Here is a 15,151-nt window from a genome sequence, read left to right as displayed (position 1 = left end):
GACTCAACTGCGACACCTACATGTGCCCTTTTCATGTAACTTGGGCTTTTGTGTAGCATAGTACCTCAGGATAGTTAGGTTTTTCATGTGGTAACTCAGGGCTCTAAGTTGGATACTGCATGGTGTCTTCTGTATGGCCTCTGCCATGGTCTGTTGAAGCAGTCACAAGCCCAGCCAGACTCAAAAGCAGGGACATAGACCCCATATCTCTACAGGAGGAGTGTCCATGAATTTGCAGCCATGTTTTGAAATCACAGTAGCTACTACTCTACTCTCATCTATGTTCCACACTAGTGTCATGTGTTCATATGGGAACCAAGGCAACCATTTAATATATATGGCAACCATTTTCAAAATAAGCACATTTTAATGTAAATTGCCAGACACATAATTTATAGTTAGAGCATGTTTTTTTCTTTTTTTTTTTAAAGGATTGGGAGATCCTGCTTGCTTTTATGTTGCTGTAATTTTTATTTTAAATGGACTAATGATGGCATTATTCTTCATATATGGCACATATTTAAGGTAAGACTATTCATTTTTAATATGTGTTTATAATATTATATACTAGAATAGTAAGAATAGTGAGATAATGATTGATTTATAGTTCAGTTTTATAACAATGTCATTTCTAATATATCTATTTGTAGATACAAAATTATTTCCCATTTGAATGATTTCATCATTGGCATAGCTAGCCAAATTTAAAATAATTTTAAAGGTTTAAGTAGAGCAGGATGGGGATATTTGATAAATATTAAATATTCATAGGCATTTGTACATAAGCAGTATATACTGTTTACATAAAATATAAGGGAAAGAACCACTCATTATCAAATGGTGTTAATGACTATTTTGCTGATGTTAAATAGAAATATATTCTATACAGATATTTAATATCTGACCTCATTTACTTCATAGTTGAGCAACATTTCTAAAACTAAAAGATAGACAAATTTTCTGAGTTTTGTATTTCTGTTTCTTTGTTTTTTTTTGACCATTCCTTACATTACTTGCCTGAACTATTTTACCTTCAGAGTATCTTTAGAATTTTCTTTTTTACTTCTTACTGATTCTTTGCGGTACAGAAGTATAGCATATGTATGTGATTTTCAATTTGGGTTAATGAGTGTGAATCTGCTATTCTGTTATCTTCTTTGCTTTGGAAGTGTGGCATTCTTAGTTTAGTGCCTCAAAGAGTCTATTGCATCCTAGCTCAGTGTTTGAGTGTATAGCAGTTGCTTGATAAATATTTGTCAAATGAGGAAGCTATTAGAAGATCAACTCAAAATATATTTGCATAGAGATTTAAGATACTTAGAGCAAAGTCAGAAATATTAGCATCAAAGAAAGTTCTTTTAATTATGTAACTGGGGGAGACCGAAATGAAAACTCATGATTAAAAGATGATGTGAAAATTTTTGCTTTTGAAACAAGACACACAGAAATAACTTAACCAAAAGTATCTGGTCATCAGGAGAGGAGGCTGACTTGAAGGAAAGCAAGGCCAGTGTGCCTTGTCTCATGAGAAGCCAAAGTTAGATGAGTTTGAGGGGATCTATTCATTTTGCTAAGTACTGCCGAGCTGTCTTATGGATAGCTTTATTACATTTGGGAAATTAGATTTTAAGTAAGAGAAGTTAAAACATGGAACATGGCATTATTACTAAATTGCTAATCTATAGTTATGCTGTTTTTTAATGGAAAGAATTTCTAAACATTTATTAAAGTAAACATTCAGTATCATTTTCATATAATGCTTGCTATAACAACTGTTTCAGAGGCTGAAGGCACAATATCTGCCGCAGAGAATATGAGGTTCTAGTTTTGGTTGAGGGATTCTTGGTGGTTTGGGCCCTGGCCTGAGATTTTTTAGTCCGCAGACAGCAGTATGCTCCCTACATGTTCATTTGTTCAGTCAGCACATACAGTGCATACCAAGGGGTCTCTTTGTGAGACTGTGTGTTTGGGTTCTAAGAGCATGGTGGTGGGGTGAGGTGCCAGATGGCAGTGGTGGTAGGCGTGTGTCAGTAGAAGATAGATAGCAAGGATAAAGTGCTTACAGTTCTGGAGGCAGGAGAAATTTGTCCTGTGTGGAGCAGTCGATTTAGCTCCGCCTTGGAGGGTCAGAGCATTTTGGATAGGTGGAGGAGAAAAGAATCCCAGGGAGAAGCAAAGGTGGAAAATCTGGGATATGGAGGGGTTAGCAAGCAGATCAGTTTTACTGGGACGCAGATGATTGAGGAGGCGTTGTGGAAGATTAAGATTGGAGAAATGAGTTGGGCTGGTTGATGAATGACCTTAATGCCAGGCTGGTTTGAAACCTCTTTCAAAGCAAGTGAAGGAAATCAGAAATTTGACCAATAGAGGAACAGGATTCAAGCTGAGCTATGATCTCATGTGACCCTTGACACCCACCTGCCCCCAAAGTCAGCCAGTGACTACTTCAGCACAGAATCTGTCAAATTGCAGGGCTTTACCTAGGGGATTTTAAAATCAATTTAGTGAGTTAGGCCCAGCAACTTTTTTACATGAAAAAGAAAAGAATACAAATGTAAAAAATGAAGTATACCATTATAAAATAGGTGTTATTTAGAGAAACTTCTGTTTGTTGCTTATTGTATATATGTGTGTAGACATACATGTGCTGAGTTGTGGTGTAAAGTCTAATTTCTTATTGTAGTTTTCGGATTAAAAAAAAAATCCATAGACCATTCACTGCTTAGGGTAGCAGGAGGGAGTGACTTTACCTTAAGAGGATTTGGGTCTTTCCAACTAGCTGTCTCTGGTTCTTCTCCCAGCTCTGAGGGCTGCATCCTGTTTGAGCTTCACCCACTTTACTGCTTTGTGCCCCAGCTGGCCCCTTTGATGTTGTCCGACTCTTGTACCTGGTGGTCTACCCTCTGGAGCTGTGCTTGGTTATAGAGACCCCATTAGTGTCACACATTTTCTTTTCCCTAAATAATGTCTTTAGTCCTGTCCAAACACATCCTAAACTGTAGGATCATCCACCCATCCCCAAATGACACCCAGTTCTTGTGCATTGTGGAGCCACTTGTATTCTCTTGACTGTTGCACTGCACCCTGGGGGCCCAGGTGTGTAAATTATACTCCAGTAGTGACCCTGGTTTATAATATGTTGAATCAAGTCTTCTGTCACTTTTTCTATCAGTTTTTTTCATTGCATTTTTAAGTGTTCTTGACATGAGTATTTTTAGAAGTGTCCAATTAGAGGTAGTTCTTAATGTTTTCTTCCTTGTTTGTTAGGTTTGTCACCCTTCTAATTTTATAAAGTGGGATAAAGCTGCAGACTTCTTAACATGTAGGTTAAGAATAAAGAGGAGGATATCTTCAATTGAGTTTAGAATCATTTTTATAAATTGTGTTTCTATTGAGAAATAAAAGTTGATATTTGTTTAGCAGATTAGAAATTTATAGGCAGATTGAGTATGATATTTTAAAATCCAGAAGTATATTTGTTTTTAAACTATATATATATATATATATATATATATATATATATATACACACACACACACACATGGGTTTTCTGAAGTCAAATAAGCCAGTTCATTTCACCGGAAATGGAAGTAGAAGGGAAAATAGAAGACATAGCCAAATGGTGAAATGGGGCTGGGCTGTCAACCTCTGACTTAAGGAGATGAAGTAAGATGTTTTTGCAAATGCAACCTATTTCTGATGTACCTTTTTGTCTGGAATTCTCAGGATTTTGATATTTCTTTAAAACACCTATAGTTGATTGTTTTCTAAAAGCTGTGTTGTGAAGACATAGTTACAGTTATTTATTTCGTAAGATACCCTGGTTATTTCTCAGCCACAGACTAACAGTTTCTGGAGGCCAGTTTCTCAAGACCCTGCGTGTGCAAGTCTCTGTTCTGCCGGGGGGAGGGAACGTAGGAGAGTAGTTAGTAGGCTGTTAGGAAAGTCCCCATTGCTTCTTTTGAGGGGAATTCAATACATTCCTGAGGAGAGAAATCTCTTATTGATAAATGCAAGCTTTTCTTGTTGGACCTGAAGGGCAGATATCATGCAAGTAATATTAATCCTTTTGTTCTTTGTCATTCAGTTTGATTTTAGTATTATTCTGGAGTGTGGGATGCTTCTTCACCAGTCCACTGTGCATTGTTAAGTAAGAGTAGATTGGATGGTATGTATAGCTATTAATATTTACCCTGAAGCAGTGGTGTGCTGGTAAATGTTTAACAGCCAACTCTCGGGAAAAAATATACATATACCTAAAATTTATTATAAATTTTATTGATATAAAAGATGTGTACAGGGCTTCCCTGGTGGCGCAGGTTGAGAGTCCGCCTGCCGATGCAGGGGACACGGGTTTGTGCCCTGGTCCGGGAAGATCCCACATGCCGTGGAGCAGCTGGGCCTGTGATCCATGTCAGCTGAGCCTGCGCGTCCGGAGCCTGTGCTCCGCAACAGGAGAGGCCACAACAGTGAGAGGCCCGCGTACCGCAAAAAAAAAAAAAAAAAAAAAAAAAGATGTGTACAAATAATAACAGAGTTTCTAAACAGGATTTTTTATTTCTTTTTGGAAATAGCTCACCAGAAATACTCTGACTAGCTCAAATAAAAGAAGGAGTGTGGTACTGGGATACAGAGGTCTTGTGGTATTAGGGACAGGAAACAAAGTATTTGGGCCTCATGAAAACTGAAAGTGGGAATTTGAAAGCCCTTTTAACCAAGGAGGACTGTCCTCTCCATATAAACTCTCTCTCCTTCCCTCCTTCTACTCCACGTGTTTCCTGTCTCTATTACTTCTGATAGAGGTGTCTGTCTGGGCATGTGTGTGTCCCAGAAGTACATGTATTTCCCCAGTTAATTGGTTTCGTCCTTTTGCCTTGCTTTGAAATTCAAAGGAAGTCAAAACAAACTTTGTTTTTTGAGGGTGAATATTTCTATTAGTGGAAAATTAATTTAGGACAGAATTAGTCCTGAAAGAGGGATGTCCATTTGAAGATGTGTTTTTGTTTTAAGGCTCATCCCCCTGTTGGTGTTACAGAGTTCGTCCCTACTTGCTACCATGTAGTTATTCTTTATTTGTTATTCTTTATTTGTCACCATCCTTCAGTCTGTCTATCTTGGTTCCTTCCCTTCTGCCAAGGAATATGTGCATCTCTTACCTTTCCCTCTCAAAGGACAAAATTGAGGCAAGATTTTTTAATTGGACTACCCCTTGGGTATCCTTGTCACCCCCAATCTAATCTTTAAAATTCCTGTTCCTTCCTCTACTGCAATCTGGTCTCACCAATGGTGAGGATGTGGTCCCATCCACCTGTACCACCTGCCCCTTTTATAGTGATTACCTGGCAGCGAGCCAAGCCATTCTTTTGTTTGGTTTTAATCTAAGGATGGTAAAATAATGCATAAAACCACTCAAGGTTTTCATGGAGAAGTGCTGTGAACAGCCTATAGGGACTCTGTTTCTGTCTTTTTGTGCTTAATTTTCTCTTTAGTCTCTCACTGATTATGGCTGCCACCATCTTTAGAGTTTCTACACCTCTCATAAAAACTGTAGCTGAAGGATGGACAAAAATTCCTTTCCCTCGGGCTTCCCTGGTGGCGCAGTGGTTGAGAGTCCGCCTGCCGATGCAGGGGACACGGGTTCGTGCCCCGGTCTGGGAAGATCCCACATGCCGCAGAGCGGCTAGGCCCGTGAGCCATGGCTGCTGGGCCTGCATGTCCAGAGCCTGTGCTCCGCAACGGGAGAGGCCACAGCAGTGAGAAGCCCACGTAATGCAAAAAAAAAAAAAAAAAAAAAAAAATTCCTTTCCCACAATTCTTTTTTTTAAGTTAATTAATTAATTAACAAATTAATTAATTAATGGCTGCGTTGGGTCTTCGTTGCTGTGCGTGGGCGTTCTCTAGTTATGGTGAGCGGGGGCTACTCTTTGTTGTGGTGTGCAGGCTTCTCATTGCGGTGGCTTCTCTTGAGGAGCACGGGCTCTAGGCACGTGGGCTTCAGTAGTTGTGGCACGTGGGCTCAGTAATTGTCGCTCACGGGCTTAGTTGCTCCGTGGCATGTGGGATCTTCCTGGACCAGGACTCGAACCCATGTCCCCTGCATTGGCAGGTGGATTCTTAACCACTGTGCCACCAGGGAAGTCCCTCCCACAATTCTTAAGACGAGAAATAGAGTAGAATCATTAAAGCACCTAAGTTTGAGTATGATTTTTAGATCTTGTAATAGAATCTTTGAGCCCTTTTCCATTCACTGTTCTACTGCAGGGTGCCCAGAAAATACCCCCTTTTGGTTTTTAGGCTCTTTCAGCATGTAGCTCTCTGTTCTAGATCATCTGAGCAGATCTTTAGAAATCATTGAGCATTGAGTAGAGTTGATGACTGAGTCCACTTATACAGTCTGGTAACTCTCCAGGCCCTGCTGCCTACTTGCACACTTGCTTGTTGTCCTCCATGGAAAATACTTTTACTGAACGTTACTTTTGGGGTCTTAAAAGAAACAGCGATATGAAATTCCTTACTTTATGTTTCGCACATCTCTGTGATTTGAGTACGTTACCTACTGTAGTACCCACTATCCTCGCTTAGAAAATTTTTTATGTGTGAAATGTGTGTCCTACCTGTGGAATTGTATAAAATATTTACATATATTTTTAAACAACAGTAAAGTGAACACCTGCGTACCCATCACTCAAATTAAGAAATGTCATTATTGGAAGCTTTCATTCACTTAAAGTTCCTCCTTAATGCATTTTCTTCCCTTCTCCCAGGCCTCAGAGGAAATGGCATCCTAACTTTTGGTCTAAGTTTTTCCTTGCTTTTCTTTGTAACTTTACCACCTATGTATATATTCTTAAATATGGTATATTGTTTAGTTTTGAAAAACTGTGGGCATTGTTTTTTTAGTTTGACATGTATAAGTTTACTCTTTTTTTTTTTTTTTGTGGTACGCGGGCCTCTCACTGTTGTGGCCTCTCCCGTTGCGGAGCACAGGCTCCGGACGCGCAGGCTCAGCGGCCATGGCTCACGGGCCCAGACGCTCCGCGGCATGTGGGATCTTCCCAGACCGGGGCATGAACCCGTGTCCCCTGCATCGGCAGGCGGACTCTCAACCACTGCGCCACCAGGGAAGCCCTACTCTTTTTAATATTACTATTTTTTAGGATCCTATTTTGCTCTGTTTATAGTACTCATATATGTGATTTTGTGATCCGTTAATTTTTCTTAGAATCATTTTGTTGACACATTACAAATTGAAATGAAAGGTAGCAGACTGTGTGTGGCATTTCAGTTTCCCTGAATGTGTATTTCTTTGATTGCACATCTCTCCCCAATTCATCCTCCTCCATATAGAAGTGTGCCCCATAGTTTTGGATGGTCTGACGATTTGTGATGTTTCCATCTGTTTTTTGAAGTTTCTGTTTTAATGGTTTTTCAAGCCAAAGTTAATAAAATATACTATTTTATTTCCTTTGGTGATGAATAAGAACATCTGTTTTAATGTTATCTGGAAGATTTTTATGATTGTTTTACTCATAGCTCTTTGTCTGACAAATATCAACAGGTCCCCAAATAAGTTTATTGAACTACTTTTTTATTATATTCTACACCTGGGTAAGAGACTTATTAGTGTGTTTTTAAAGTTAATTGTCATTATTTTGTATGACCTTGGCTTACTGGCTTTTTGTGATAAAATGCAGCAGCAGTTTCTTACCCCGTCTGTCTCCATAACCCATCCATTCCTTTGTGCAGAGAAACCACTTTCACATCTTTGAAACCTCAGCAATTCTACCATGGAAACCAGTAGTCCATACTTATGTTATTATAACCAGGTAAATATTGCTCAGTGCTGAGTCAGGTAGGGTAATTAATTGTTTACGTGGTAACAGTGTCTTTCCTGTAGTTAATAATTACCTATTAATTTTGTTTTCCTTCGGTTTCTGTATGCTGATTAATTCTAAACCAGAATTAAACTGTAAAACGCTTAATTTATATGTTGCCAAACGTATAACATTCACCATTTCAGTTCTCCCACCCCTACTCCCTGGGGCCTCCCTCATAGAGTCCTCTGTCTTCTGGTTCCACACTAGACTGATCACTCTCTAGGCTTGCATGTTGGAACTTTATATTTTACTTTTTCACTTGATTGCTGATTTGACTGATTTTAGTATTTTATTTTTCCTCAGACTTTGTTCCACTGTCTTCTAAGATTCAATTTGGCTTTTCAAAATTAAGTTCTGTTTTGCCATCAATTCCTTTTGTACGTGGCTTTTTTCCCCTCTGGCAGCTTTTGGGTTCTTCTTTTTCATGTCTTAAATAAAGGTCATGATGTGGTAGATTTTGTTTCATTCTTTTCATTGGATACCCTGTGGGTTCTGTTCATTTGGACATGTACATTCTTCTGTTCTGGGGAAAATTTTCTAGTATTATTCCTTGGATGACTTTCTCTTCTCCATTGTCTCTGTTTTTCTCAAAATCCTATTGTTTGGATATGGAACTCTTGGATTGAAATCTAATTTCTAGTTTTTTCCCTCCCTTATTTTATCTGTTTTACTTTATTGTACTTTCTATGAGATTTCCAACTCTCCTAAAGAGTTTTGAGCTTGAAGTTTTCTTCTGCTTTTTGCATTGTCTCTTGACTGCAGGTCCCCCTTCAATTTGTATTTGTTTCTGTTTTTCACACTGAAAGCTTCCTCACAGCCTGGTGATCCTTAGCTTGACATTTATTTTTAAGAACGAGGTAGCTTGTAAAAGCCGGTTGGAAGGGTGTAAGGTGGATGGGACTTACCGACTAGTGGCTTTTATTATAGAATGAACAGGTCGGGATCATCTTGTAGCTTCTTCATTTACCAGCCTCAGAAGCCTCTGTATACGGAGAGTGGAGGCACATTGGATTCTTAATCACTTCAGTGCAGAAGTGACACCAGGTACCAGTGACAATTGCCCACCCCCACCTCTTGTGGACACTTATGTGTGAGGGCTCAAGTGCACTCACCAAGGCAGGAAGCAGTATTCCCCGTCTCTCTTTTCCATTCCCTTTATTGCATTAAGGGAGCTTTTTGAGGAGAACTTTTAAATGATTTTCTTTATGAAGGTCTCTACATTTAATGTTTGCTGCTCAGTATCTCTGTGACCACTCGGATCTGTCCCTGACTCTCCTCCTCCTTTGAATATTTACCTTTCTCTACCTGTTTCTGCTAAGTTCTTCACTGCTTCTCAGCTTTTGTGAGAAAAGCCTGGCCACTCTTTTGTAGACATAGCTACTTATCGGAAAATGCCTTCCACACGAGGAACCAACCACTCACAGAGTACAAAGAAAATACAATTCTGGTTTTCTGTTTTTCTCTATTATCTTTGGCCATTGGAGTTTCATAGTGGCTTCTTTGATACCAGAATTTTTTTTAGAACTACTTTATTTCTAGATAGGTTCCAGAAGCCTTGAGGAACTGGAAGATTAGTCTGTATGTCAACCACCCCTTTAATTTTGCTTAATAACCCCCTTTCTATCCTGAAGTGAATAGTCATAATTAATATAACCAGTTTTCCAACTCTGTCTTCTCATGATCCAACCCAAGTCACCTATGAAGTGACTCAGTGTTTTTTTTTTAGGCTCTGTGGCAGAATAGACTGATTTTTTACATCAGTTTCTTACTCCTTCCCCGCCCTCCACCTGTTTTAAGGAAAAGTTGAATTTCTTATTCTGTATGCTAATTTCACTTCCATTGTTTTATTTGACATTTTTTTGTTCTTCATTAATAAATCAAGCATTTACTGTTTATGCAGGCTGGATTTTTGGTTAAAAACGTGTCTTAAGTAGCCTGTGAATTGAACCAGCTCAAACTTTTCCAGCTCCACCTTTTTTTTTTTTTTTTTTTTTTGGTTTTTTGAATGTTCTATTAACTTGGCATGCTAGCACATCTTTAATCATTTGGTCTAACAGTTGTATACAAATATTTAAAAGATGTGTATTTCTCTTCAGCATGCCTAAATTGATGAAAGTTATTGGTTGAAAACATTGGTGTCTTTTCTACAAAATCTGCCCCCTTTTATGTAATTATCTCAGCAAATGACATTTTTTTCCATTTTTTTTTTAATTTAAAATTTTTGAATGCGTTGGGTCTTTGTTGCTGTGCACTAGCTTTCTCTAGTTGCACAGGCTGGGGCTACTCTTGGTTGTGGTGTGTGGGCTTTTCATTGCGGTGGCTTCTTGTGGCGGAGCATGGGCTCTAGGTGCACAGGCTTCAGTAGTTGTGGCATGTGGGCTCAGTAGTTGTGGCTCGGGGGCTCTAGAGTGCAGACTCAGTAGTTGTGACACACGGGCTTAGTTGCTCAGCGGCATGTGGGATCTTCCTGGACCATGGATTGAACTCGTGTCCCCTGCATTGGCAGGCGGATTCTTAACCATTGCACCACCAGGGAAGTCCCTCAGCAAATGACACTTAACCACACTGTTTGTTGTCCAAGTCTAACCCTGAGAAGATATCCATGACTATCCCCTTTAGTTACCTCTGAAATCCAAGTAGTCACAAAATCCCATTGGTTTCTTCCTTCAGAATATCTCTGGCGTCCTTGCACTTCTTTCTTTGTACCCTATCATTCTGCCTCCCTGGGACACCCTGACATTCTCCGTCTCTCTGGGACATCCCAGCATCTCTCTTATTAGGATACCATGGTATTCTCTCTCCCTAGGACTGCCTCAGCTCTGCCATCAGTCCTGTCCCCCACAAGGCTATTTGCACACTGTGGGACTGTGACAAGGACAGTGCAACTGGAGTACAGGTTTTGGGGAAGAAGGAAGAATAGTGAAAGGGGTCTGGAAGTGTATACAGGACCAGATCCCACATGGCATTTTAGACATGTTTAGGGGTTTGAGTTTCCTCCTGAGAACAATGGGATGCCAATGAAGGACTGAGTGGATAGTGTTAGTGTGATCGTGTTAATTTATTTTTAATGATGGCATGATGTAGAGAATACACTGTAGGAGGAGTGAGCCTGCATATAGTGAAGCTGTGCAGGAAGGTGCTGCCATTGTCCATGTGGAAGGGGATGGTGGCCTGAGCTAGTATAGTGGGGGTGGGATGGAGAGACGCGGACAGACTCCATGATATTTGGGAGGCAGAGTTCATGAGGCTTTGTGATTGAGTCGTTCTTTTTAAAATAATTTTAGGACAGCACAGGTTTGCACGTTGGTGTAATTTTCTCCAGTGGTGCTCAACAGAGGGTTAAGAAGCTAGGTGTGCCTGTGAGGAAGGAGAAAGCTGTGAATAGTGGGGAATGAGCTGGAGTGTTGGAAGATAACAGCCCTGAGGAGGGCAAGTGAAGAAATGAGCTGAGATGAGCAGGGTTTAATGAAGGGCTCAGGAGCAGTGTCTGGAAGTGACAATAGAGGTGGCTGCTCGCCTCACCTCCAGGTCTAGAGCCAATATAGGAGCATGACAGAGTGACTCTCACAGCAAGGTGAGGTTTCAAGGCAGGAGAAGGAAGCATCTGGGTAGAGGCTGACGCTGATGGGGAAGGAAGTTTTTCACCGTGGAATGGAGGTCCCAGTAGCAATGACGTGAGATGTTGTATGTTTGACTGCAAGGTTCCCCCAAAATGAATGCCAACAGTCTTATGATTGAATAGTTTTTATGTTTTCACTTACTCTTCAGATACCTTTTGAATCTCTGCCCTAGGAGAGGCTCAGTATTAGGCACTCCAACAGCTGCAGTGATGTATTGAAAGTTCACAATCTGGTAAATAAAATATTCTTTTTCTTGGCCCTGGCAGACAAAGAGTTAAATTAAAGGCATTAATGATTTGCTTATAACAGACTGGCAGGACCAAGCTGAGAACTTTTCTCAGCCTTCCTGATTCTCATTCTTTCTCACCTTCACTTTCTTTTTCCTTAATGCTCCAAAGTTTCCCTGCCTCTAAGTTTAAGGGAAGATGCTCAGCTCTCAGCCAGGCCTGGTGGGCTAGCAGGTGCTGAGGATTACATCTCAAACTTGAGACTGGAAATTCTCTTAATTGATGTCTTTCCAAAATATTCTCTCATATTCTCTTTCTTAAGCATTTACACAGCAAGACAACTCACTCCAAGGGTAATTTAATATCATTTTGAATTACTACTTTCGTTTTCTCTTTGAACTTTGTGTGTTTCATCGTTCTTTGGTAAATAGAGGTAAAAACCTCTGGGATTAACACAGCCTACCAAAATGTGATGATTGGTTTGAATCTACTTCACTGAAAGGTTTGGGAAAGAAGAGAATTATAAAATTATTAAACGTTAGAACTGAAAAGTATTTTTAAGATCTTTTACATTCTCACCCCCTTATTTTATATCTAAGGAAATCAAGGCTCAAAAGATTAATGGGATGTATGAGTAAATGTGGTAAATGTTTGTCAAGCTCAGAATCCTTTCAAATTTGCACAGTAGGAACTTTCATATTTTCTGACAGGTGGTGGTTGGTAATATTGCAGAAGAAACTTTTTTTTTAACCACTAGGGAATGCTGAAATATCAACTGATCAACTGTAATGGAAAAAAAATCAGTTTTAAGTATTCTGATTACTACATCTTTTCTGTTTAGCAAAATAAAACGACCTATGTGATAGTCATTAAGGATTGGAGGGTAGGAAGGTAAATGCTGGGAACACTATTTTGGATTTATTGCAAGTCGCATCATTTCCTAGTGATTGTAACTTAGAACATTCCTCGTAGATAAGCAAAGTTTATTCTCTCCTCCTGGCTATGCAGGGCCTGAATATACCAGAAAGTCTGCCTCCCTGCTTTATTAGTTAAGCAAAGCTGTCTATATAATCATGGAAGATGGCACCATAACCTATATAGTATATTAGAACACTATATAATTTTGAGGTAAGGAAGACCTTCACAGGCAGGAAATGCAGAAGAAATAAATTAAAATATCGACATTTTACTATGAAATTAACTACATAAAATTAAAAAATTTTTTCTGACAGAATACACTGTAAATTATATCAGAAGATTTTGTCACACATGACAGTAAAAAAATTTGTATCCCTAATCTTTAAATAGGGAAACAGAGAATCCAATAGGAAAACAGACAAGAATGTGAACATACAATTCACAGAAGAGTAAATGAAGAAGACAGAACAAAACAACCCACTAAAATGATGCTTTGTTGTAAAGCAACTATACTCCAATAAAAATTAATAAAAAAATTTTTTAAAAAGTAAAATGATGCCTTGTACAAATAGACAGGAAGAACAAATCAAAATAACAGTGAGAAAAACATTTTCGCCCTTCCTACGGGCAAAATGTAAAAGGATCTGGGCGTATTGGGTGCTGTGTTATAGAGATATGGACCCCATATACATTGGTGAGGGTGTGGACTGGAATGGCTTCTCTGGAAAGTTCATGTTCTTTGACTTGGCAGTCTCACAAGTCTATTCAATAGAAATAAAGGCACCATTTTTTTTACATGTACAGCGATGTTATTTTAACATTTAAAAAATTATAGCAAGGAATTGAAAAACATTCGTATGACCAATAACAGGAAAAGGGCTGAAAAAATTGCAGTGTGTTTGTACTGTGCAATATTTGACATCTGTTACAATAAAAAGAATGCCTTGGGGCTTCCCTGGTGGCGCAGTGGTTGAGAGTCCGCCTGCCGATGCAGGGGACACGGGTTCATGCCCCGGTCTGGGAAGATCCCACATGCCGCGGAGCGGCTGGGCCCGTGAGCCATGGCTGCTGAGCCTGCGCGTCCGGAGCCTGTGCTCCGCAACGGGAGAGGCCACAACAGTGAGAGGCCCCGCGTATCACAAAAAAAAAAAAAAAAAAAAAAAAAAAAAAGAATGCCTTGGGTTACAAGTATTGATTAGGAATAATCTTCATAATAGATTAATTAGAAAAGGAACATTTCTGAGAGATATTAACAGTACGATCACATTAAAATATATGTTTGTATGGTTATAGAGAAAGACTTGGAAGGATGGACACACACACAAATGTTTTTACTGATTATCTTAGGTGAATAGGCTTGGGGGAGGGTTGCTAGGAGGAAACCATTTTTTTAAATATATAGACCTCTGGACTTTTTGTCTTGTTAGAATATGTTCAAATTGTTAAAATATATTTATCTATTTAATATCTAATATTTAAACATCTAATTATTTATTTAAGCCCATAACTCATTCTTAAGCTTTCTAAAGTCTCATCACTTGCTCTGAGGGCCGGGGTTTGCCTATTTGCTGGTCTTTTGAAGTAGCCGTGCTGTGCCTCTGAGAGAACTGACTTCCGCTTCCTGGCCTGTACTACTTTTTAGCTCCTTTATCTGTCCCTCTTATTTCTGTGATCCATCACTTCACTACTGTCTGGCCAATATGCTGTTTCTTTGCCCCTTTATATTTCATTTATGCCAGTCCAGGTTAATAACAGTGGAGTAAAATCACACAGTCCTACCATTAGTGTCTCTATGAATTTGTGATCTTGAATATAAGTTGATCCCTTAAAGATGGCTCTACAGTCCTTCTGTTTTCCCTCCTTACCTCTCTCCTTAAATGCAAGTGGTATTTCAGATATCCCCTTCCCCCCTTTCCTCAAGCCTTTAGCCCTGCTACCTGTTCTCTTGAGCAGCAAGTGGCTCTGTGCCCTGACTCTAGGGAAAACAACAACTCTGTAAACTCCTTGCCACTAAACATGCAAACTTCACCTTCCTCTTGGCTGACTGGCCCCATGTGCTGGGGATCCCAGCCCTTCCTTTCTCCTTCTGGGGGTGATGCAGAGGGTGTATGTTCTTGCTACATGGATTATCCCTGCCATCTCATATATCTCTTCTGTGTTTCCTCATTCATACATCCTGAAGAATAAATATAATGGCCTAGAATACCTATGTCTGATTCTTTGTTACTTCTCTGTGTTATACACGTATTTGCTGGATGGATAGAAAGAAGGAAGAATATTTGGGTAAAATAACAAGAAAGCAGCATGAGCTAAAGAGAGTAAAAAGACCTCAATAGTAGAGATGAAAGAAACGATGGAACAAACCTAAAAACAGCCTTACTTTCACCTGCCCAAATCTTCTGGCCAGGGGAGGAGGAGAATGGGGATGTGTTTCACTCTTACCAGATCAAATGAAGGTTTAACTGTTAGGACTGCCAAACTATACCATTGTGGTTTCTTAGCTAGAGTT

The 15,151-nt window shown here is 39.5% G+C and overlaps 1 protein-coding gene across 1 annotated transcript in view; it reads left to right on the top strand.

Moving 5' to 3' along the window:
- The window catches only part of DPY19L1 (dpy-19 like C-mannosyltransferase 1), a gene marked incomplete at both ends in the record, with an annotated part of 95,504 nt that overhangs the window by 22,919 nt on the left and 57,434 nt on the right, over positions 1–15,151 (top strand). Inside the window, one exon of the mRNA XM_079711610.1 lies at positions 432–525. Coding sequence (XP_079567736.1) covers positions 432–525 — 94 coding nt within the window. The remainder of the gene's footprint in view (positions 1–431; positions 526–15,151) is intronic.

This window comes from Hyperoodon ampullatus (assembly GCF_949752795.1).
Source record: "Hyperoodon ampullatus genome assembly, chromosome: 9".
NCBI lineage: Eukaryota > Metazoa > Chordata > Mammalia > Artiodactyla > Ziphiidae > Hyperoodon > Hyperoodon ampullatus.
Note: the sequence above shows the minus strand (reverse complement) of the source record. Positions and strands in the feature narration are given on the sequence as shown.